The following is an 18,335-nucleotide window of genomic DNA, read 5'->3' as shown; positions in this document are numbered from 1 at the left end:
ATGCAGGGAGCCTGATGTGGGACTGGATTCTGGGACTCTAGGATCTTGACCTGAGTGGAAGGCAGGTGCTCAACCACTGATCCACCTAAGCTTCCTCATTGGTATTTTAAACACTTTTTTCAATGGCTCTTTGTCATTATCAACATCAGTTGAATTCATTGTCCCTTTTATTAGGGGGAGAAGTTCAGTTGACTTGTAAATCTCTCAAGAAACAATTTGGAATCATTGATTAACTTTCAAAAGCCTCATTTGTTAATTCCCAAATGGTTTTTATTAACTGAGCCATGCCTTCTGTATTCCAGTGTCATATTTTAAGCAGTGGTATCCCAGAAAATGTGGCAATTTAGCAGACTGTATAATCTTTGGGAAGTTTATATGATAATTAGGAGATTGGATTTCCTCTGGATGCAGCTGCTCTCTTGCTTTTCTGTAACACCTGCTGTCTTGTAGAGTGCAGTAGGCTGTGGCTTGGGGGTGCTTCATTCCAGTGCGGGGTGGGGGGGGGGTACAGGGGAACAGAATGTGTTGTCCTCATCACATGACTTCATGAACTAGATTAGGAGAGAAGCAGGCCATTATTATTGTCAGATCCAAGTGAGGAACAGCTGGTGTCTGGGAAAGAGCAACAAAACTCTTTTTTTCTTAGGAAAAAGTATTTTCTTAGGAAATAATACTAGTACATTTCTGACTCTTGAGGTTTTCCCCCTATGCATTATGTTGGCTGACTACCCAGTTCCCAGTCCTGACTTTCTCATTGAATATGATAGTGATTTAGGCCATTCGGTTCTTGGCTCTGCCATTTTCTTCTTTCCTTTTTAAAAAAAGAGTTTATTTATTTCTTTGAGAGAGAGAGAGAAAGATAGAACAAGCGAGAGAGAGCATGAGTGGGGTGAAGGACAGAGGTAGAAGCAGACTTCTGAGCAGGGAGCCCAACAAAGGGTGCACTCCTGGGACTCTGGGATCATGACCTGAGCCAAAGGCAGATGCCTAACAAACTGAGCCACTCAGGTGCCTCATTTTCTTCCTTCTTGAGTTAAACTTTTGGTTTGTCCCTTGAGGACTAGTTTGTGAAAAATTGCTATTTTTCTAAACTTTTACATAAAATTTTAAAAAACTTAATCTTTTATAGTATTCTAAGTTATATTTTCCATATATACTTCTTGTGTTACCCTATTTTTGGTTCTTTAAGCTTCTGAATTTTAGGGGAGGCTGATGAATTTGGTACTTGTTGAACGTGATGTTAAAACATCTCAGTGGAGTTTTGTCTTTTGAAGAGTTGACACAGTATGAGAGGTGAACAAGAAAGTTACTTTAGAATTGCTGATAGTGTTGGAGGTTGAAGTTTTTGAATGGTATGGCTGCTCTGAAGAAAGGTATGGGAGCAGAAAGGCCTATAAAAAGCCTAAGTATGCTGGAGGCCTTAATCTTTGCCAGTTGAATTTGGGGGATAGGAAGAGAATGGTCAGGAAAGGAGAGAGAAGCAGCCATTTAAGTTACATCAGACTTCAATAGAAGAAAATGTTTTAAGAAAGGAACTTAGAGGCAGCTCTCAGATGCAATAAAAAAGCCAACTAACATGAAAACCTAGTAAGGCCATTGGGCATTCTCATAGTGTCCTTTGATGGAATGCAGTTGATACATCTATCATCCCTGAGGGCTTTTTGACAATATATATTATAAGCCTTTATGATGTCCATATCCTAAGGAAATGACTAAGAATTAATTCAGAGATTTAGTTTTAAGGTTCTGTTCAGATTGGCTTCCTTTATAATAGTAAAAAATTAGAAACTAAAAGTTCAGTAGTAGAGGTAAAATTGGATAAATAAGTGCTGGTGCAAATACAAAACTGATGTGGGAATACATTTTTTATATAAAATATATCACTACATTGTGTGAGAAGGTAGGTTTAAGAAGTAGGTTTAAGAACTCGTAGGGTTTCTATTTTTGGAATGACAAAGTAAGGATTTCTAAAAATCTGTTCTCTAATAAAAATAGAACACTAGTAGATACTGTCAAAATCAACTTTTTCAGAACTCTGGAAATTAAGTCCTGCATTAGTCTGAAGTGTTATTCAAAAAAGTCAGCTTAGGGATCCCTGGGTGGCACAGCGGTTTAGCGCCTGCCTTTGGCCCAGGGCGCGATCCTGGAGACCCGGGATTGAATCCCACGTCGGGTTCCCGGTGCATGGAGCCTGCTTCTCCCTCTGCCTGTGTCTCTGCCTCTCTCTCTCTCTCTCTCTCTGTGACTATCATAAATAAATAAAAATTAAAAAAAAAAAAGCTTACTCTCAGAAGAGTGAGCCATATGCTCCCTAATTTTATCGCCCTTTACCAAGCAGTGCAGTAACTTTGAAAATTAATAGCCCCCCAAACTTTTATCAGGCTGTGCGATAACTTTGAAATTAGCAGTCCCAGCACCGTGGTAGCCCTGAAAACCAGCAGCTTCGCAGTGACTGGATGGGTCATAATGGCATAAAAGCCCCATCTCTCAAGAAATGTCACTATTTGACCTTTCTGCCAGATTGCTATAGTTCCATTTTCAAAGTCTGTTTTTATTTGATTTGACTTATCCTTTTCTTTGAGGAAAACTCTGCCCACAGAGCATTTGTTGAAACTATCATTGCTATTTGTTTAACATTGCAGCAGCCTGAGGTGGCATTACCAGTTGTAGCTAACAAGCTTAAAAGGAAGCTTTCAGGAACTTAAAAGGAAGAACTAGGGAATGAGAGGTCTGTAGAGGCCGTTGAAAAGTTCAGACTTATTCATAGGCATCTGGAAGGCCACATGTATGCATAGGGTTGTGCGCATGCCCAAGAAAGAACCGAGAAGATCTGGAGCTCTTGCCTCTGGCCGACCTTGAGACTCTGCAAGCAGGAAATGAGAGATAAAGCAGAATTATAAACTGCTTTGTTGAAAGTGTGCCGCAAACACACAGAACCTCAACAAAGGCTAGGACACTTATCATTTCAAGGCATGTAAGGAAATGTCTGGAATGTTATTTTTGAATACTGTTATTTCCAAATATTAGAATATTATTTCCAAAATTGACATATTAATTAGAATATCTGGTTTTGAACAAAAAATTGCAAGTCAGGAAAAGAAACAGGGAAGTATGGTCTATACACAGGAGGCAAAAAGCAGTTAATGGAACTTATGCCTCAGTAATCCCAGAGACTGAACTTACTAGACAAAAACTTTAAATTAGCTATTAAAAATATGTTCAAAGAATTAAATTGTCTCTAAAGAATTAAAAGTAAATTAAAATGTCTCACCAGGTATACATATTAATAAGGAGAGAGAAGTGATCAATAGAAATTCTGGAGTTGAAAAGTATAATAACTGAAATAATAAAGTAAGTGAAATAAATGATTAAACACCACATGGCACCACATGGTTCTAAGGGAAGTTAGAAAACAACCACAACAACAACAAAAAAACAAAGGGAAGTTAGAGAACACTTTGAGATGAATGAAAATGAAAACACAACATGCTAAAACTTATAAAATCCAGCTAAAGGAGTGTTCAGAGAGAAATTTATAGCTGTAAACATCTATATTTAAAAAGAAGAAAGATCAGGGTGCCTGGGTGGCTCAGACAGTTAAGTGTTTGCCTTAAGCTCAGGTTATGATCCCAGAGTCCTGGGAATGAGCTCCACCTCAGGCTTCGTGCTCAGTAAGGAGTTTGCTTCTCCCTCTCCTCCTACCTTGTGCTTTCTCTTGCTTTCTCTGTCTTTTTCTCTCAAATAAATAAATAAAAATCCTTAAAAAAAAAAAGGAAGAAAAATCTTAAATCAATAACTTAGCCTTAGCTTTAGGAAACTACTAAAAGAAGAGCAAAGCAAACCCAAAACAAGTAGAAGGAAGGAAATAATAAAGACTAAAGAGGAAATAACCGACAAAAGCAAAGTTTATTCTTTGGAAAGATCAAAATTTTCAAGCTTTTTCTTCAGTAACCAATATAAAAAAGAGAGAGGACTGAGATTACTAAAATTAGGAATGAGAGAAGTGGCATTACTACTGATGTGACAAGTAATAAAAGAAATTATGAAGAGAACATTATAAACAATTATATGTCAACAAATAACCTAGATGAAGTGAACAAATTCCGAGAGAGACAGCAGCTGTCAAAAATGACGCAAGAAGAAGTAGAAAATCTAGGGGCACCTGTGTGGCTCAGTTGGTTAAGCATCTGCCTTTGGCTCAGGTCATGATCCCAGGACTCTGGGATCAAGCCCCGCATTGTCAGACTCGGAGTCTTCTTCTCCCTCTCCCCTGCTTGTGTGTGCATGTGGGCTTGCACACTCTCTCTCTCTCTCTCTCTGTCTCTCTAATATGTAAATAAAATATTTTAATAAAAAGAAGAAATAGAAAATCTGAATAGATCTAGAACAAAAAGATTTAATTAGGTATTTAAAAAAAATTCCCACAAAGGAAAGCCCAGGCCTCATGCTGAATTCTACCAAACATTTAAAGAAGTAGCATCCATCTTTCAAAAACAGATGAGGGAACGTTTTCTAATTCATTTTATAAGACCAATATTATCCTGATGCCATAACCTGACAAGTACATCACAAGAAAACAATAGTCTAATACCCCTAATTAATATAAGTATAAAAATCCTAAACTAAATACTGGTAAACTGAATCCAACATATTAAAATGATTATATACCATGACCAAGTTCAGTTTATGCCAAGACTGCAAACATGTTCAACATAGGAAAATCAGTCAAGGAATAAATACGATGAATAGAACAAAAGATAAAGACCAAATGATTATCTCAGCAGAAAGCATTTGACAAAATCTCATACCCTTTTATAACAATTCAAACAAACTGGTACTAGACACGTACAAAAAACCCACAGCTGACATCATACTTAATGGTGAAAGACTGAAAGCTTTCCCCCTGAGATGAGGAACCAGATAAGGATGTCCACTTTTGCCACTTCCTGGAGGTTTTAGGGCAGTTAGATAAGGAAAAGAAAAGGCATACAGATTAGAAAGGTAGAAGGAAAACTATATTAGCAGACAGCATAATTTTGTTTATAGAGTATCTTAAGCAATGGAAAGAAAAACCTATTAGAACTAACAAATGAGTTAAGCAAAGTTGCAGAATACAAGATTATGCTGTGTTTTTATATACAGTAAACACATTTGCATTTCTGTGTGCAAAGATCCAAAGGTGATATTAAGAAAACAATTACATTTACAGTAGGATCAAAAAGAATAAAATATTCGGGAACAAATTTATCAAAAAAGCACTAAAACTGTAGTATATTGAAGATTACAAAACATCATGGAAAGAAATTATAGGAGAACTAAATAAATGGAAAGACATCCTGTCTTCACTTAATGCTATACATAACATTGTTAAGATAACAGTCCTCTCCAAATTGAGGTATAGATTCAGGGCAATCCCTATGAAATTTTCAGCATTTCTGGAGAACTTGATATCCTGATTCTAAAATTCATAAATTAATGCAAATTACTTAAATAAAAATACTCTTGAAAGAACCAAGAATGAGATCTCAAACTTCCAGATTTGCGGCAGAGTTCAGTAGTCAAGAGAGTGTGTTATTGACATAAGAACATAAATATAAATCAGTGGTATAGACTGACTTGCAAAATACCTTTATGATCATTGTTTTTTTGTTATGGGTGTCAAGAAAGTTGGGGGAAGGAATAGCATGAACAACTGGTTCTGGGTATTCATATGCAAAAGGGTAAATTTCCAGTGAATTTTAAAAAATGGATCATAAACCTAAATGTAAGAGCTAATCTGTAAAATGGATGTATATAACTTTTCATGACCTTAGATTAGGCAAGTGTTTCTGAAACATAACCTCAAAAGCACAAGTGACAAAAGAAAAAATAGACAAATGAGACTTCATCAAAATTACAAAATTTGTGCTTCAAAGGACCCTGTCAAGAAGATGAAAGGACAACCCCGAAAGCAAGAGACATTCTTGTAAATATAAATACACATGTATATATATAATCATACTTTTCCAACTCAGTAATAAAGGGACAGTTAAAAAATAGACAATGGATTCAATCAAATAGATGTTTCTCTATATAGGACCAATAAATATACAGAAAGCTGCTCCACATGATTAGTCACTAGGGAAATGCAAATCAAAACCATAGTGAGATACTTCATGCCCACTAGAATGGCTATAATCAGAAAGACAATAAGAAGTGCTGGAGAGGATGTCGAGAAATTGATACCTTTATACCTTTCTGGTAGGAATGTAAAATGTGCAGTAACTGCGGAAGACAGTTTGGCAGTTTCTCAAATGCTAAACACAGTTATCTAATGATTACCTCTGAATTTCCACTTGTAGGTATAAACCCAAGACAGTTGGGTTCACACAAAAATGTGTACACACATTTTCACAGCAGCGTTATTCATAATAGCCAAAAGGTGGAAACCACAATGTCTGCAAGTTTGGAATGGAAAACAAAATGTGTATGCTCCATAAAATAGAGTATTATTTAGCCACAGAAAAGAGTGAAATAGGGGCGCCTGGGTGGTTCAGTGGTTGGGCCTCTGCCTTTGGCTCAGAACATGATCCCGGGTCCTGGGATCAGGTCCTTTATTAGGCTCCCTATGGGGAGCCTGCTTCTCCCTCTGCCTATATCTCTGGCTCTCTCTGTGTCTCTCTCATGAATAAATAAATAAAATCTTTTAAAAAAAGAGTGAAATACACATACTACAATGTGGATAAACCTTGAAAACGTTATGCTAAGTGAAAGAAGCCTGATCCAAAGATCAGCTAGCACATTGGATGATTCCATTTTTATGAAATGTCTGGAATAGGCAAATCCACAGAGACAGAGAGACAGAAAGTAGATTTAGTACAGATCTTCCTCGATTTATGATGGAGTTATATCCTGATAAAATCATCATAAGTTGAAAATACCATAAGTCAAAAATGCATTCGTTACACCTAAGTTACCAAACATCATAGCTTATTAGCCTAGCCTAATAAGTGCTTAGAATTAGAACACTTATATTAGCCTACAGTTGGGCAAAATCATTTAACACAAAGCCTATTTTATAATAAACTGTTGAATATCTCATGTAATTTATTGAATACTGAAAGAAAAACAGAATGGTGTGGGGCTTCAGAATGGCTGGGAGTTGGGTTTTTACCCTTGTGATCACGTGGCTGCCTAGGAGTTGCAGCTGGCTGCCACTGGTTAGCATTATGGGAAGATTGTATGGCTAGCATGTCACTAGCAAGGAAAAGATCAAAGTTTGAAGCATGGTTTCAAACTGAATGCCTGTTGCATTGACACTGTCATAAAGTTGAAAAATTTAAGTCAAAGACCATCTGTAGTTGCCAGGAGCTGGGGGAATGGAGGAGTGGGAAGTGACTGCTGATGGGTACAAGGTTTCTTTTTGGGGTGATGTAAAGATCTTGGATTAGATAATGGTAATGGTTACAAAACTTAGTGACTATACTATCAATCTCCTTAAAATAGGTACATTATATCTCAATATTAAAAGAGAGGAAGATAGAGCAAGCAAATGCAGGAGAATGAGCGATATTGATATTCCTTTCTCTACAAGTGCCTTGTCCCTGGCTCTCTTTATTCGTCTACCATACTGGTTGGGTCCCTGTAGGCACCATGTTTGGGAAGTGTATCCAAAGACTCACAGATGTTTACAGCAGCATTATTCATAATAGCTAAATAGCAGAAACAACACAAATGTTCATCAGTTGATGAATGGGTAAAGAAAATGTGTAATTCCGTAGAATGGAATAATACGTGGCTGTAAAAGGGAATGGATGAACCTTGAAAGCACTATGTTAAGTGAAAGAAGCCAGATACAAAAGGCACCATAATGTATGACTGTTCACAAGAAATCTCCAAATAGGGATGCCTGAGTGGCTCAGCGGTTGAGCGTCTGCCTTTGGCTCAGGGTGTAATCCTGAAGTCACAGGATTGAGTCCCATATCGGGCTCCCTGCATGGAGCCTGCTTCTCCCTCTGCCTGTGTCTCTGCCTCTCTCTCTCTCTCTGTGTGTGTGTGTGTCTCTCATAAATAAATAAGATCTTTAAAAAAAAAAAATCTCCAAATAGGCAAATTCATAGAAAACTTAAGCAAATTAGTTTTCAGGGGCTGGCGGGAGAGGAAAATGAGTGAGTGCTAATGGATATGAGGTGGGCTTTCTTTTTGGGCTTTGTAGGAATGATGAAAATGTAGAATTAGATACTGGTGATCTATGCAGAATTCTGTTGACATACTAAAAATCACTGAATTACACACTTATTAGAATACTATATTGTATTGTGTCCCAACAAAGCTGTAATTAAGAAAAAACGAACTAGAGAGTAATGATTAATAAAAAATATGATTTCATATTTATTTAAAAAGCAAATATGAATATATTGTAGTATGCATAGAAAAACCTTTTGGAAGGATATATAATAAAATGATAATAGTGTTTCTCTCTGGGTGGTAGAATTATAAATGTTTTTACTTTTTCATATTCATTTCTGTATTTTAATATTTTTTTATAATATGTATTGGCTTGTATAATAAAGTAAAACAAATAGAAAAGAAGGAAGTGAATAAATTTGGTGATTAGGTGCTTATGACCTTTCAGAAGCATGGTCCTCTAGAAGGGTGAGTATGCATCTTATGAAGGAGGTGCTGAAAGAGGGGATTGGTGATAATAGGAGGCACCCTGTGTAGATCATCTATTCACGTATGACAGTGAATTTGAGAAAGGGGAGTAGGCAGCTTGAGACGTCAGGATGTGTGTGAGAGAGACTGAATATAATAAATATTTTGCATTTATAAGTGTTTTTTTATTTACATTTTTTTTTGTGCTTCACTGTGTTCCAAGTAGAGAAGTCAGGGCAGTCCTGTTTTGTAGATGAGTAAACTGATACACAGGAGGGTAAGTGGCTTGCCCGAGGTCATATGGGTAGTCAATACTGAAACTCAGGCCTTTCATTCCAAAGCCAGTGCTTTTCCTGCTATGTCAGGCTGCATTCTAGGAATTATAGATTTACTAAAGGGTGCAAGAGTAGGGTTTGAGGTATTGCAAGAATGGAAGGAGAATGGATGAAGACAAGAATGGCAGCTCCAGTTGGAAAGGAGGATGGACAGTCTTTCTGTGATAGCAGAGAAGTGTGTGGGGATGGCCATTTGAAAATATGAGAAGAAAAGGTGATTTTATGCTAGTGCTTTTGAATATGATTCTTAGGTTTGTTATGAGAGCAAGGAGATGAAACAGACCTCAGATTAGTAATTTTGTTGGTTAATAGCCATGTGGTTATTTATTTAATAATAGTAATAATAATGCTTGTATGGCCCTTGCAGAAATGTGTTCTGTTTTCTTTTGTGCAGATCTACTCTTACATATAGCCGAATTGGAGGACGTGTCAAGACACTTACATTCTGCCAGGGGTCCCACTACTTAGCCATTGCATCCGACAATGGTGCCGTTCAGCTTCTTGCAATTGAAGCTTCTAAGCTTCCCAAGTCTCCTAAGATTCAGCCTCTGCAAAGCAGGTATCTGTCATGTTTTTAAACTGCATTTAGTGCACTAGGGTAATTTAATCTTACTTTGTCAGTGTAGTTTGGATGAACTGAGGGCCTTTTGGATTGTTCTTCTTCTTTTAGCACATGAAATAAATAAAACTGTGTTTTCACCTCAAATCTGTCCCATGCAGTTAGTTTCAGAAAACTATGTCTGCGTATCTTCTTTGTGTTGAAAGGTCAGAAGAGTGGCTTTGAACTTGTGGCTTGTCCCAGTCTGGAATCTGTTCCAATAACCTAATTATCAGTTAAGTCTTCTGTCTCAACTATGAAAAGTACAACCCTAGCTGGCTGATTTTGAGAATGCGAATGTTCTTCATTAAAGAAAACTCCAAACGTTGTCAGCATTTTGTCACTTGGCATTAAAATGTCTGAAGTTGTTGGGAACATGGAGTGCTGCTTTTCGTCAAATGATTTGCTTATCATTGTAAAACAAAATACTGGCTGATTTTATTTAAGAATTTCCTTCATTTCTTAGAAATTGTGGTTGCTCACAGATTAAACACAGGGGTAAGATATTTAAAGATAAAGCAGAACAGGTTTTCAATTGACCAGTATGTGCTACACACCGAGGATTCCAAATACAAATAAGATAGATACATTAGGCTCTAAGACACTACAGTCTATTGGAAGAAACAGACCAGTTAACAGAGGATTTTTATTGCAGTGTAATACTGTGACCATGTTACAGGGACAGGGGGAACCAGCTTGCAGGGGATGGGGGAGAAGACCTGGAGGATGGGAGACCAGATGTGAGTTAGGCAGCCAGAGCAGGGGGTTGAGAAAGACATAAGACATGGCAGGCAGAGGGGGTGGATCCCACAGGAAGAAGGCAGAATGAGCAGATTTTAATAGTTAAGTGGATTATGAGGCTCGGCTGTTGGTGTGGTTAACGAAGGAAAGGATGTATGTTGGATCATCCAGGATTTTATTGTTTATATAATTTTATTTATAGTTTTGTTTTGCCTTTACAATTAAAAATATGCATTATGTTGAACACATTCACTGAACAGAATTAGGCAGCTTTTGTTAAGGACATATATATTGTTTTCAACAAAAAAATACCTGCCAGTTTTTAAAAAAATTGTTTGAGCAGAGGATGGCTGTACAGCAGTATACCTATCGAGTTCCATGGAGCTTAACCAACAGCTGTTGGCAGAGTGTGTTGTGTGACGACTGTGCTGGCAGGATACATAGAGAGGCATGCACATTCCTCCCATAGGTACCTCACAGCTGACAGCACTTTCTACTATGAATGTTACTGTCTACCCAGAGCAAACATTGACTACATAGATTGGGAGAGATTTTGCCAGAACGTTTAGTAGATTTCACTTTGCCTGATAGCAGTTGCTCAAAAAAAACCTTGCCATGAGTCTTTTTTTTTTTTTTTTTTAGTTTGCTTCATTCAATCAGATTGACTGTTGTTGTGGCTCTTGACTAAATTTATAGCAACTTTTTACATTTTATTTGGCATTTGGACTTTCCATCATCTCTCTAGGGGAAATACAGTCAGTGTTAGAATGTTCGTAAATATAGTTGTTTAACACCTGGCAGAGTTCAGCAAACTATAGCCTACAGTATGGCTCATAAGCTAAGAATGATTTTTGCATTTTTAAAGGATTGTAAAAAATGAATATGCAGTAGAGATATGTGACTTGCAAAGCCTAAAATATTTACTCTCTGGCTCGTTACAGAAAATGTTTGCTGAAGCCTGATCTAAGAGATAAAATTAAAATAGTGTTGCTGCAAAAGCATGATATATACTGATTAAGGAGACTAGTCAATATGTTTATGAATTCTTTGTGGTTTAAAAATGCCTCAGGTTGAAAAAAAACGGCATGCCCATGTAATGGAATAGTACATAAAAAGGAACAAAAAGAAATCAGTGTTATTTTATTACAAGCAATGAATCCTAAATCTTTTTTGCTAATGAAAGAAGTCAAACCTAAAAGGCTATTAATTGTATGTTCCTAACTATGTGACATTCTGGAAGACAAAATTATTGGGAGGAATTGAGATCAGTGGTAGTCACAGGTTGGGGATGGGGTAGGAGTTGATTACAAAGGTGCTGTATAAGATTATTTTGGGGTACTTGTCCTGTGGTAGAAGATACATGGCTTATACATTTGTCATAATGCATAGTGTACCACAAAGAGTGAATTTTACTGTATGTAGGTTAAAAAAAAAAATCAACCCAGATATAGGAGGAAAAATAGATGTAATCTGTGACAAATCAATTTACTTATTATACAGATGAATCATATAGTCACATTGAAGAGTGTGGGCAATAAGGGAACCAGCCTAATGCCTTTGGAAAACAGGTTTAATTGGATACTGCAAGGCTAATGACAGAAGGACCTGAACTGAAGCACTGTGTCTAGTTGGTGGTTTTTCACGGAAATATGGTTTATCAATTCCAAAACTACTTTAATTGTATACTAAGGTTGAATGATAGGTAAATATGTAGGTAATGAGAGCCAGGCTTCTCACTGTTGAAGAAAGAAGTTACAAATAAGAAAAGGGGATGGCTCTTAATCACAGGGAACAAACTGAGGGCTGCTAAAAGGGAGGGGAGATGGAGGGATGGAGTAACTGCATGATAACATTGAGGGCATGTGATGTAATGAGCATTGGGTATTATATAAGACTGATAAATTGGGATCCCTGGGTGGCTCAGCGGTTCTGCACCTGCCTTCGGCCCAGGGCGTGATTGGGGTCCCAGGATCGAGTCCCACGTTGGGGTCCAGGCATGGAGCCTGCTTCTCCCTCTGCCTATGTCTCTGCCTCTCTCTCTCTCTCTCTCTCTCTATCATGAATAAATAAATAAAATCTTTAAAAAACCAAAAACCAAAACAAAAAGACTGATAAATCACTGACCTCTACCTCTTAAACCAGTAATACATTATATGTTAATTAAGTGAATTTAAATAAAATTTTAAAAAATCAAAAAAATAAACCCCAAAAAAGACATTTGGACATTGAACAAACAGCAAGAATACCAAGTGAGGTTGGAGGCTGAAGTTGGAGTGATACACTGCAAGCCAGGGAATGCCAGGGATTACTGTAATCACTAGAGGCTAAGAGAGGCATGGAAGAGACTCTCTCAGTGCCTCTAGGAGGAACCAACTCTGCCAACACTTTGACTTTGGATTTCAGTCTTCCAGAACCATGAGAGAATAAATTTGTTTTGTTTTGCTTTAAAGATTTTATTTATTCATGAGAGAGACAGAGAGAGAGGCAAAGTCACAGGCTAAGGGAGAAGCAGGCCTCCCACAAGGAGCCTGAATGCCGGATTCAATACCAGATCCCAAGATCATGCCCTGAGCCAGAGGCAGATGCTTAACCGTTGAGCCACCAGGTGTCCCAAATTTCTTTTGTTTTAAGTGAAAAAAGAAGAGGAGAGGGATGGCTAGAATGAACCCTGGTGCTGGATAGTTATCAGTATGGACTCATGATATATGTGTGTATATGTGTTTGTATATATGTGTGTGTGTATATATGTGTGTGTTTGTATACATGTGTATATATATGTGTATACGTGTGTGTGTTTGTATACATATGCACCCATACACATGAAAAGACACAGAAGTGGAGATATGAGTACAGGTACTAGGTGTAGTATACATATTTCCTAGCTCTGGCCATTGAGAGGGACCAGAGCAGGGATGCGCCTCATAGCAATGAACACTTAGCACACAGACCTTGGTTTTTAAATACCATTCTTCTGGGGTACCTGGGTGGCTCAGTTGATGGGCATCTGACTTGATTTCATCTCAGCTCAAGATCTCAGGATCATGGGATTGAGCCCTGTGTCAGTCTCTGTGCTCAATGGAGAGTCTACTCGATATTCTTCCTCTCTCCCCCTCAATACTCTCTCTTTCTAAAATCAATAAATCTTTAAATACCAATCTTCCATAAAAGGAACCAGGCTTCTTGGAGAACTGGTTTTTTCCTCAGCTGGGTAGTAAAAATATGAGTCTTGAGTATTTTGTGACGCCAGAAATTTAGGAAGTGGTTCAAAAAGGTGTGTTGAAAGGGCATTGGAACCAACCTGAGAGAGCTTCCTGTGGCCAGTGTTGGAACAACTTGAGCAGTACACACAATAGTATTGGGTTATAACTCAGAGAACAAAATAAATATCCATGAGTCCATAGTGATATAAATAAATAAGTAAATGAATAAATTAATGGGGGAAGAAGTGACCATTCTTTTCATAGAAAAAGTCTAATAAGTATAGAAGGAATGAGGGAAATTGTCACCATTAGAACACCACAGGTGTATGGTCTATCAAAGGATCCTAAAATGTGTTGACAAAACTTGAAGAGAAACAGGACTTTTACATTGTCTCGAAAGTAAAGATTGAGTAGTTATAAATGGAAAAATAAAATAAGGGGATCCCTGGGTGGCGCAGCGGTTTGGCGCCTGCCTTTGGCCCAGGGCGCGAACCTGGAGACCCGGGATCGAATCCCACATCTGGCTCCTGGTGCATGGAGCCTGCTTCTCCCTCTGCCTGTGTCTCTGCCTCTCTCTCTTTCTCTGTGTGACTATCATAAATAATAAATAATAAAAAAAAGAAAAATAAAATAATAATTTTACAGTGGAGAATTCTGGCAGACACCACCTTAGCCAAATGATTAAGGTCAGCAGCACCACTAATACGTTCTAATTAGTATCAGGCGCTTCCTCATAAATGCACTGAGAAAGATGTTATTTCGTGGTCTCCTTTCTAATAAGGCATAAACAAACAGTCAGTGAGAACACACGAGGCAAACTCAAATGGAGGGACATTCTATAAAATAACCAGTAATCTTGAAAAATGTCACAATCATGAAAGACAAAGACTAGGGTCATCAGATAGACATGACTACTCAGTGACATGTGGTATTTTGTTTTGGATCCTAGAACGGTAAAAGGAGTAGAAAACTAATAAAATGAATATGTTCTGTATTTTACTAGTATTGTACTAAGATTAATTTCTTAGTTTTGATAAATTTTCTGTGGTTATATAGGGTGTTAACACAAGGGGAAGTTGGATGAAGGATATACAAGAATTTTCTGTAGTATTTTTGCCACTCTTGTATAAGTCTAAAGTTATTTTTAAAAATGCCTCAGGTGTCTTTGGCTTAATGGGTCAGAGTTGTTCGTTAGCTATGGTTAGAATATAAATTCATCTTAAATGGAGGCTGGTGCTATGTTTTCAGTGACTGGAAAAGTCTTTGCCTTTTGCTTTGTGTATTTCATTAGAATTCTAGATCAGAAGGATGATGGCTGTGTTGTGGATATGCATCACTTCAACTCCGGGGCACAGTCTGTTCTGGCCTATGCCACTGTGAATGGCTCTCTAGTTGGTTGGGACCTCAGGTCTTCAAGCAATGCATGGACACTAAAGCACGATCTGAAGTCAGGCCTCATCACTTCTTTTGCTGTGGACATCCATCAGTGCTGGCTCTGCATTGGTGAGCTGACTTTCAAGTCATTGACTGGGTTGTAAATGCCACTAATACCTGAAATTGCCTTCTTGTGAAAGTTTTTTCCTTTTTCTTCATTGGTAATTTTTTCCCATCTCTCTCTTTTTTTTTAGAGTGAGCATGAGGTGGGGTGGGGGTAGGGGGAGGGAGAGAGAGCAAATCCCATGCAGGCTCCATGCTCAGCTCGGAGCCCAACAGGGAGCTCAGTTTCACAACCCTGAGATCATGACAGCTGAAACCACGAGTCAGATGCTTAACTGACTGAGCCACCCAGGCACCCTCCCCAATCTCCTTTTTTTTTTTTTTAATGATTATTATAATCACTTGCAATTTATTTTATTAAAAAACCAATTTGAAAGAGTGATATCAGTATCCCAATGCATAAAAGCTTTCTCTTTCTCTTTGTTCTTAATTGAACCTCTTTATAATCATTATAGTGATCAGATTTGCTGGCATTCTGTTATCCTGCCAGGGAAGCAGCAGGTCTGGCTTATAGATGAGAGCATTTGAATTTGGGCAGACTTGGTTTCAAATTCCAGTAACCCCAGGCAAGCTGCATAACTCCTCTGGCTTAGTATCCTCATCTTCAAATGGGCCTAATCCTTTTAAGGGCTGCTTTCAGGATTTAATGAGGTAAAAGCATCTGTCACAGGGCCTGGTACTGGGAAAGAGCTAAACAGCAGTTTCTTGCCTTACTATTCCTCCTTGCCTCCCTTCCTCAAAGGCTGAAGGTGTACCGTGTAATCTTGCTGGCCTCTTTCCTTTGTTTGTTTCACATTTTGCCTCCACAGGGCTTTGAACCTGCCCTTTGAGAATGTATCACATCTCATTTTTTCCCACTTGGTATACATTCTGAAGAATTATAATCTGTTGTGCTTGAATTTTGGTTTCTAGATTCCCTTACATTTAGGACATTGTTAAGTATCTGCTCTTTAATGGAATACATTGTGTTTGTCTTGTGTGTGAATAAACTGCACAGGAATAGGAAGATGTGATGCCATGCCTCCAAGAGTAGATATAAACTCTAAGCAAATTGGTAGGTGGCAGTGATGGCTCTCAGGTACCCTGATCAGCTTTGAGGAGGGCAGCCAAATTATCTATGGTTGTTTGAGCCATTGTCCTGGAGTGGGATGGGGAAAGAGAGGGACCCTATTGGCCTTTTGCTCCCAGTATCTCTATTGGAATTGGAGAACAATCCAAGAATACATTCTGTGCCTCTATCAGGACCAGCTATTCAGTGTCAGGGTTGGCATTATTCTTTGGGGATTGGGGGTCGGGGGGGGTGCTTCTCTGTGGTGTTTGTCATAGGCAGATATGCAGGCATTCACTCCAGTTTTTGCTATGATTAGATACCCATACTTGTTTCCAGAATGTTTGAAACATCTTTGGTGATTTAAGGCATTCTGTATAAGAAATAGTGAAAGGGATTATAAGGGAAAGGAGGGAAACTGGGGAAAAATTAAGGAGACAAACCATGAGGGACTCCTAACTCTGGGACACAAGGGGTTGCAGAAGGGGAGGTGGGTGGGCGATGGGGTAAGTGGGTGACAGGCACTACCGAGGGCACTTGATGGGACGAGCACTGGGTGTTATATGTAGGCAAATTGAATTTAAATAAAAAAAATTAAAAAAAGGCATTCTGAACATCTTGACCTATCAAATTCAGTTTGTATCTTCTCTAGACCTTTTGTTTTTTATGAGTGCCTTTGGCAGTTAATACCAGTGTTAACTAATGAATTATTCATTTTTAATTTACATGTATTGTCTAATTAGACAATTATGTAGTAGCATTGTGATGAGCACTTTTTATCTTTATTTAACAAGCAGAAGTGCTGTGTGACAGGGAGACAGCTTCATGAGAACAAAGAATGAATAAAATACATTTATACAAAGCTAATGCTATTTATTATTTGTATAAATGCAGCTTTATGTACTTTAATCAGTATATGGTAGTTTTTTTTACTTTTTTTTCCTTTAAGGTACAAGCAGCGGTACTATGGCTTGTTGGGACATGAGGTTCCAGTTGCCAATTTCCAGTCACTGTCATCCTTCCAGGGCTCGAATCAGACGCCTCTCAATGCACCCTCATTATCAGTCCTGGGTGATTGCAGGTAAAATAGAGGGCTGGCTTTCAGGTATTGGGAGATTTTTTTTTAAGAAAATTCATAATACCCTGCTGTCAAGACTCATATTCTTAAAGTTTTTATTTTACATATAAACCAAATGCTTGATTGTGTTTTTGTGATGGAAGTTCTCCCCACCGCTCACTGTCATTTCATATTTATCTTTAAAAATGTTCTCATTAATCGCCACCATTACCTTCCATTTATTTTCTTTCTTCCATATTTTTGTTAAAGCTGCCACCATCTTAAAAATCTAAGTTAGAAACCTCAACTTATCCTTGTTAGTTGCCATTTCTTATTGTTGTGTTTGTTTTTTGCAAGCTTTCCCTCCTATCCCTTCCCTCGTATGGATATTTTTGTACAGATTCTTGGCAGGTCTTTGAAATTTACTTTCCTCATCTGTAAAATGTAGTTAAAAATACTTCCCTAGCAGAGTTGTAAGAATTTGAGATAAAACATGTAAAGCACATAGTCTGGCATACATGTAGTTAGTGCTTGATAAATAGTAGCTCTTGTTATTCTTATGTCCTTTCATTGGTCATCTTGTATCTAGGCTCTCTGGTTCCTTCTCATACACATAGACCAGCTCATATGCTGCTGCTGTCAAAGTCTCTACATTGCCAGATTTGATGGCTTGCTTCTCATTTGACTCATAATTTGGTCAGTTGATAGTTTGCTCTTTCTGAACTACTTTCCTTACTTGACTTCAAGGACATCATTTTCTTGGTTCTCCTATTCAGTGATTTGCTACTGATTTCCCCTCTCTTGACTTTTAAATTGTGGCCTGCTCAACTGGCTTTGCTGTATGATTTTGTCTAGTCCCATGCTTTAAATACCACATTAATTCAGTTTTATAGCTATTTAAAATCCTCCCCTAAGATGTCTAATAGGCACCTTTAATTTGACATGTCCAAACTGAATACTTGGTTTCCTACTTCAAGACAGAACCATTCTTCCCACAGTATTGTCCCAGTAAATGACAGCTCTTTTATGGTAGGTGCTCAGGAGGAAGTCTAGTGTTGTTCTTGATTCTTTTCTCATCTTCCTTGTAGTCCATCAGCCAATCCTGTATTATCTCTCCTAAAATATATTCAGAATCTGATCACTTTTTACTATTTCCATCACTGTCTCCCTTATCCAAACCACCATAAACTCTTGTCCCTATTAATGCAGTATCCTTGTAACTCTC

General features: G+C 37.9%; 1 protein-coding gene across 3 annotated transcripts in view; it reads left to right on the top strand.

The window, feature by feature from the left end:
• The window catches only part of PIK3R4 (phosphoinositide-3-kinase regulatory subunit 4), a 71,408-nt gene that overhangs the window by 48,724 nt on the left and 4,349 nt on the right, over positions 1 to 18,335 (top strand). For all 3 annotated transcript variants that reach the window (XR_011995259.1, XM_026015465.2, XM_026015466.2), the window contains exons 14-16: positions 9,364 to 9,528; positions 14,800 to 15,011; positions 17,003 to 17,134. Coding sequence is in view for 2 of the 3 variants with exons in the window: in XM_026015465.2 (XP_025871250.1) it covers positions 9,364 to 9,528; positions 14,800 to 15,011; positions 17,003 to 17,134 (509 nt within the window). In the remaining variant the exon portion in view is untranslated. The remainder of the gene's footprint in view (positions 1 to 9,363; positions 9,529 to 14,799; positions 15,012 to 17,002; positions 17,135 to 18,335) is intronic.

Source organism: Vulpes vulpes, chromosome 11, assembly GCF_048418805.1.
Source record: "Vulpes vulpes isolate BD-2025 chromosome 11, VulVul3, whole genome shotgun sequence".
NCBI classification, from domain to species: Eukaryota; Metazoa; Chordata; class Mammalia; order Carnivora; family Canidae; genus Vulpes; species Vulpes vulpes.
Note: the sequence above shows the minus strand (reverse complement) of the source record. Positions and strands in the feature narration are given on the sequence as shown.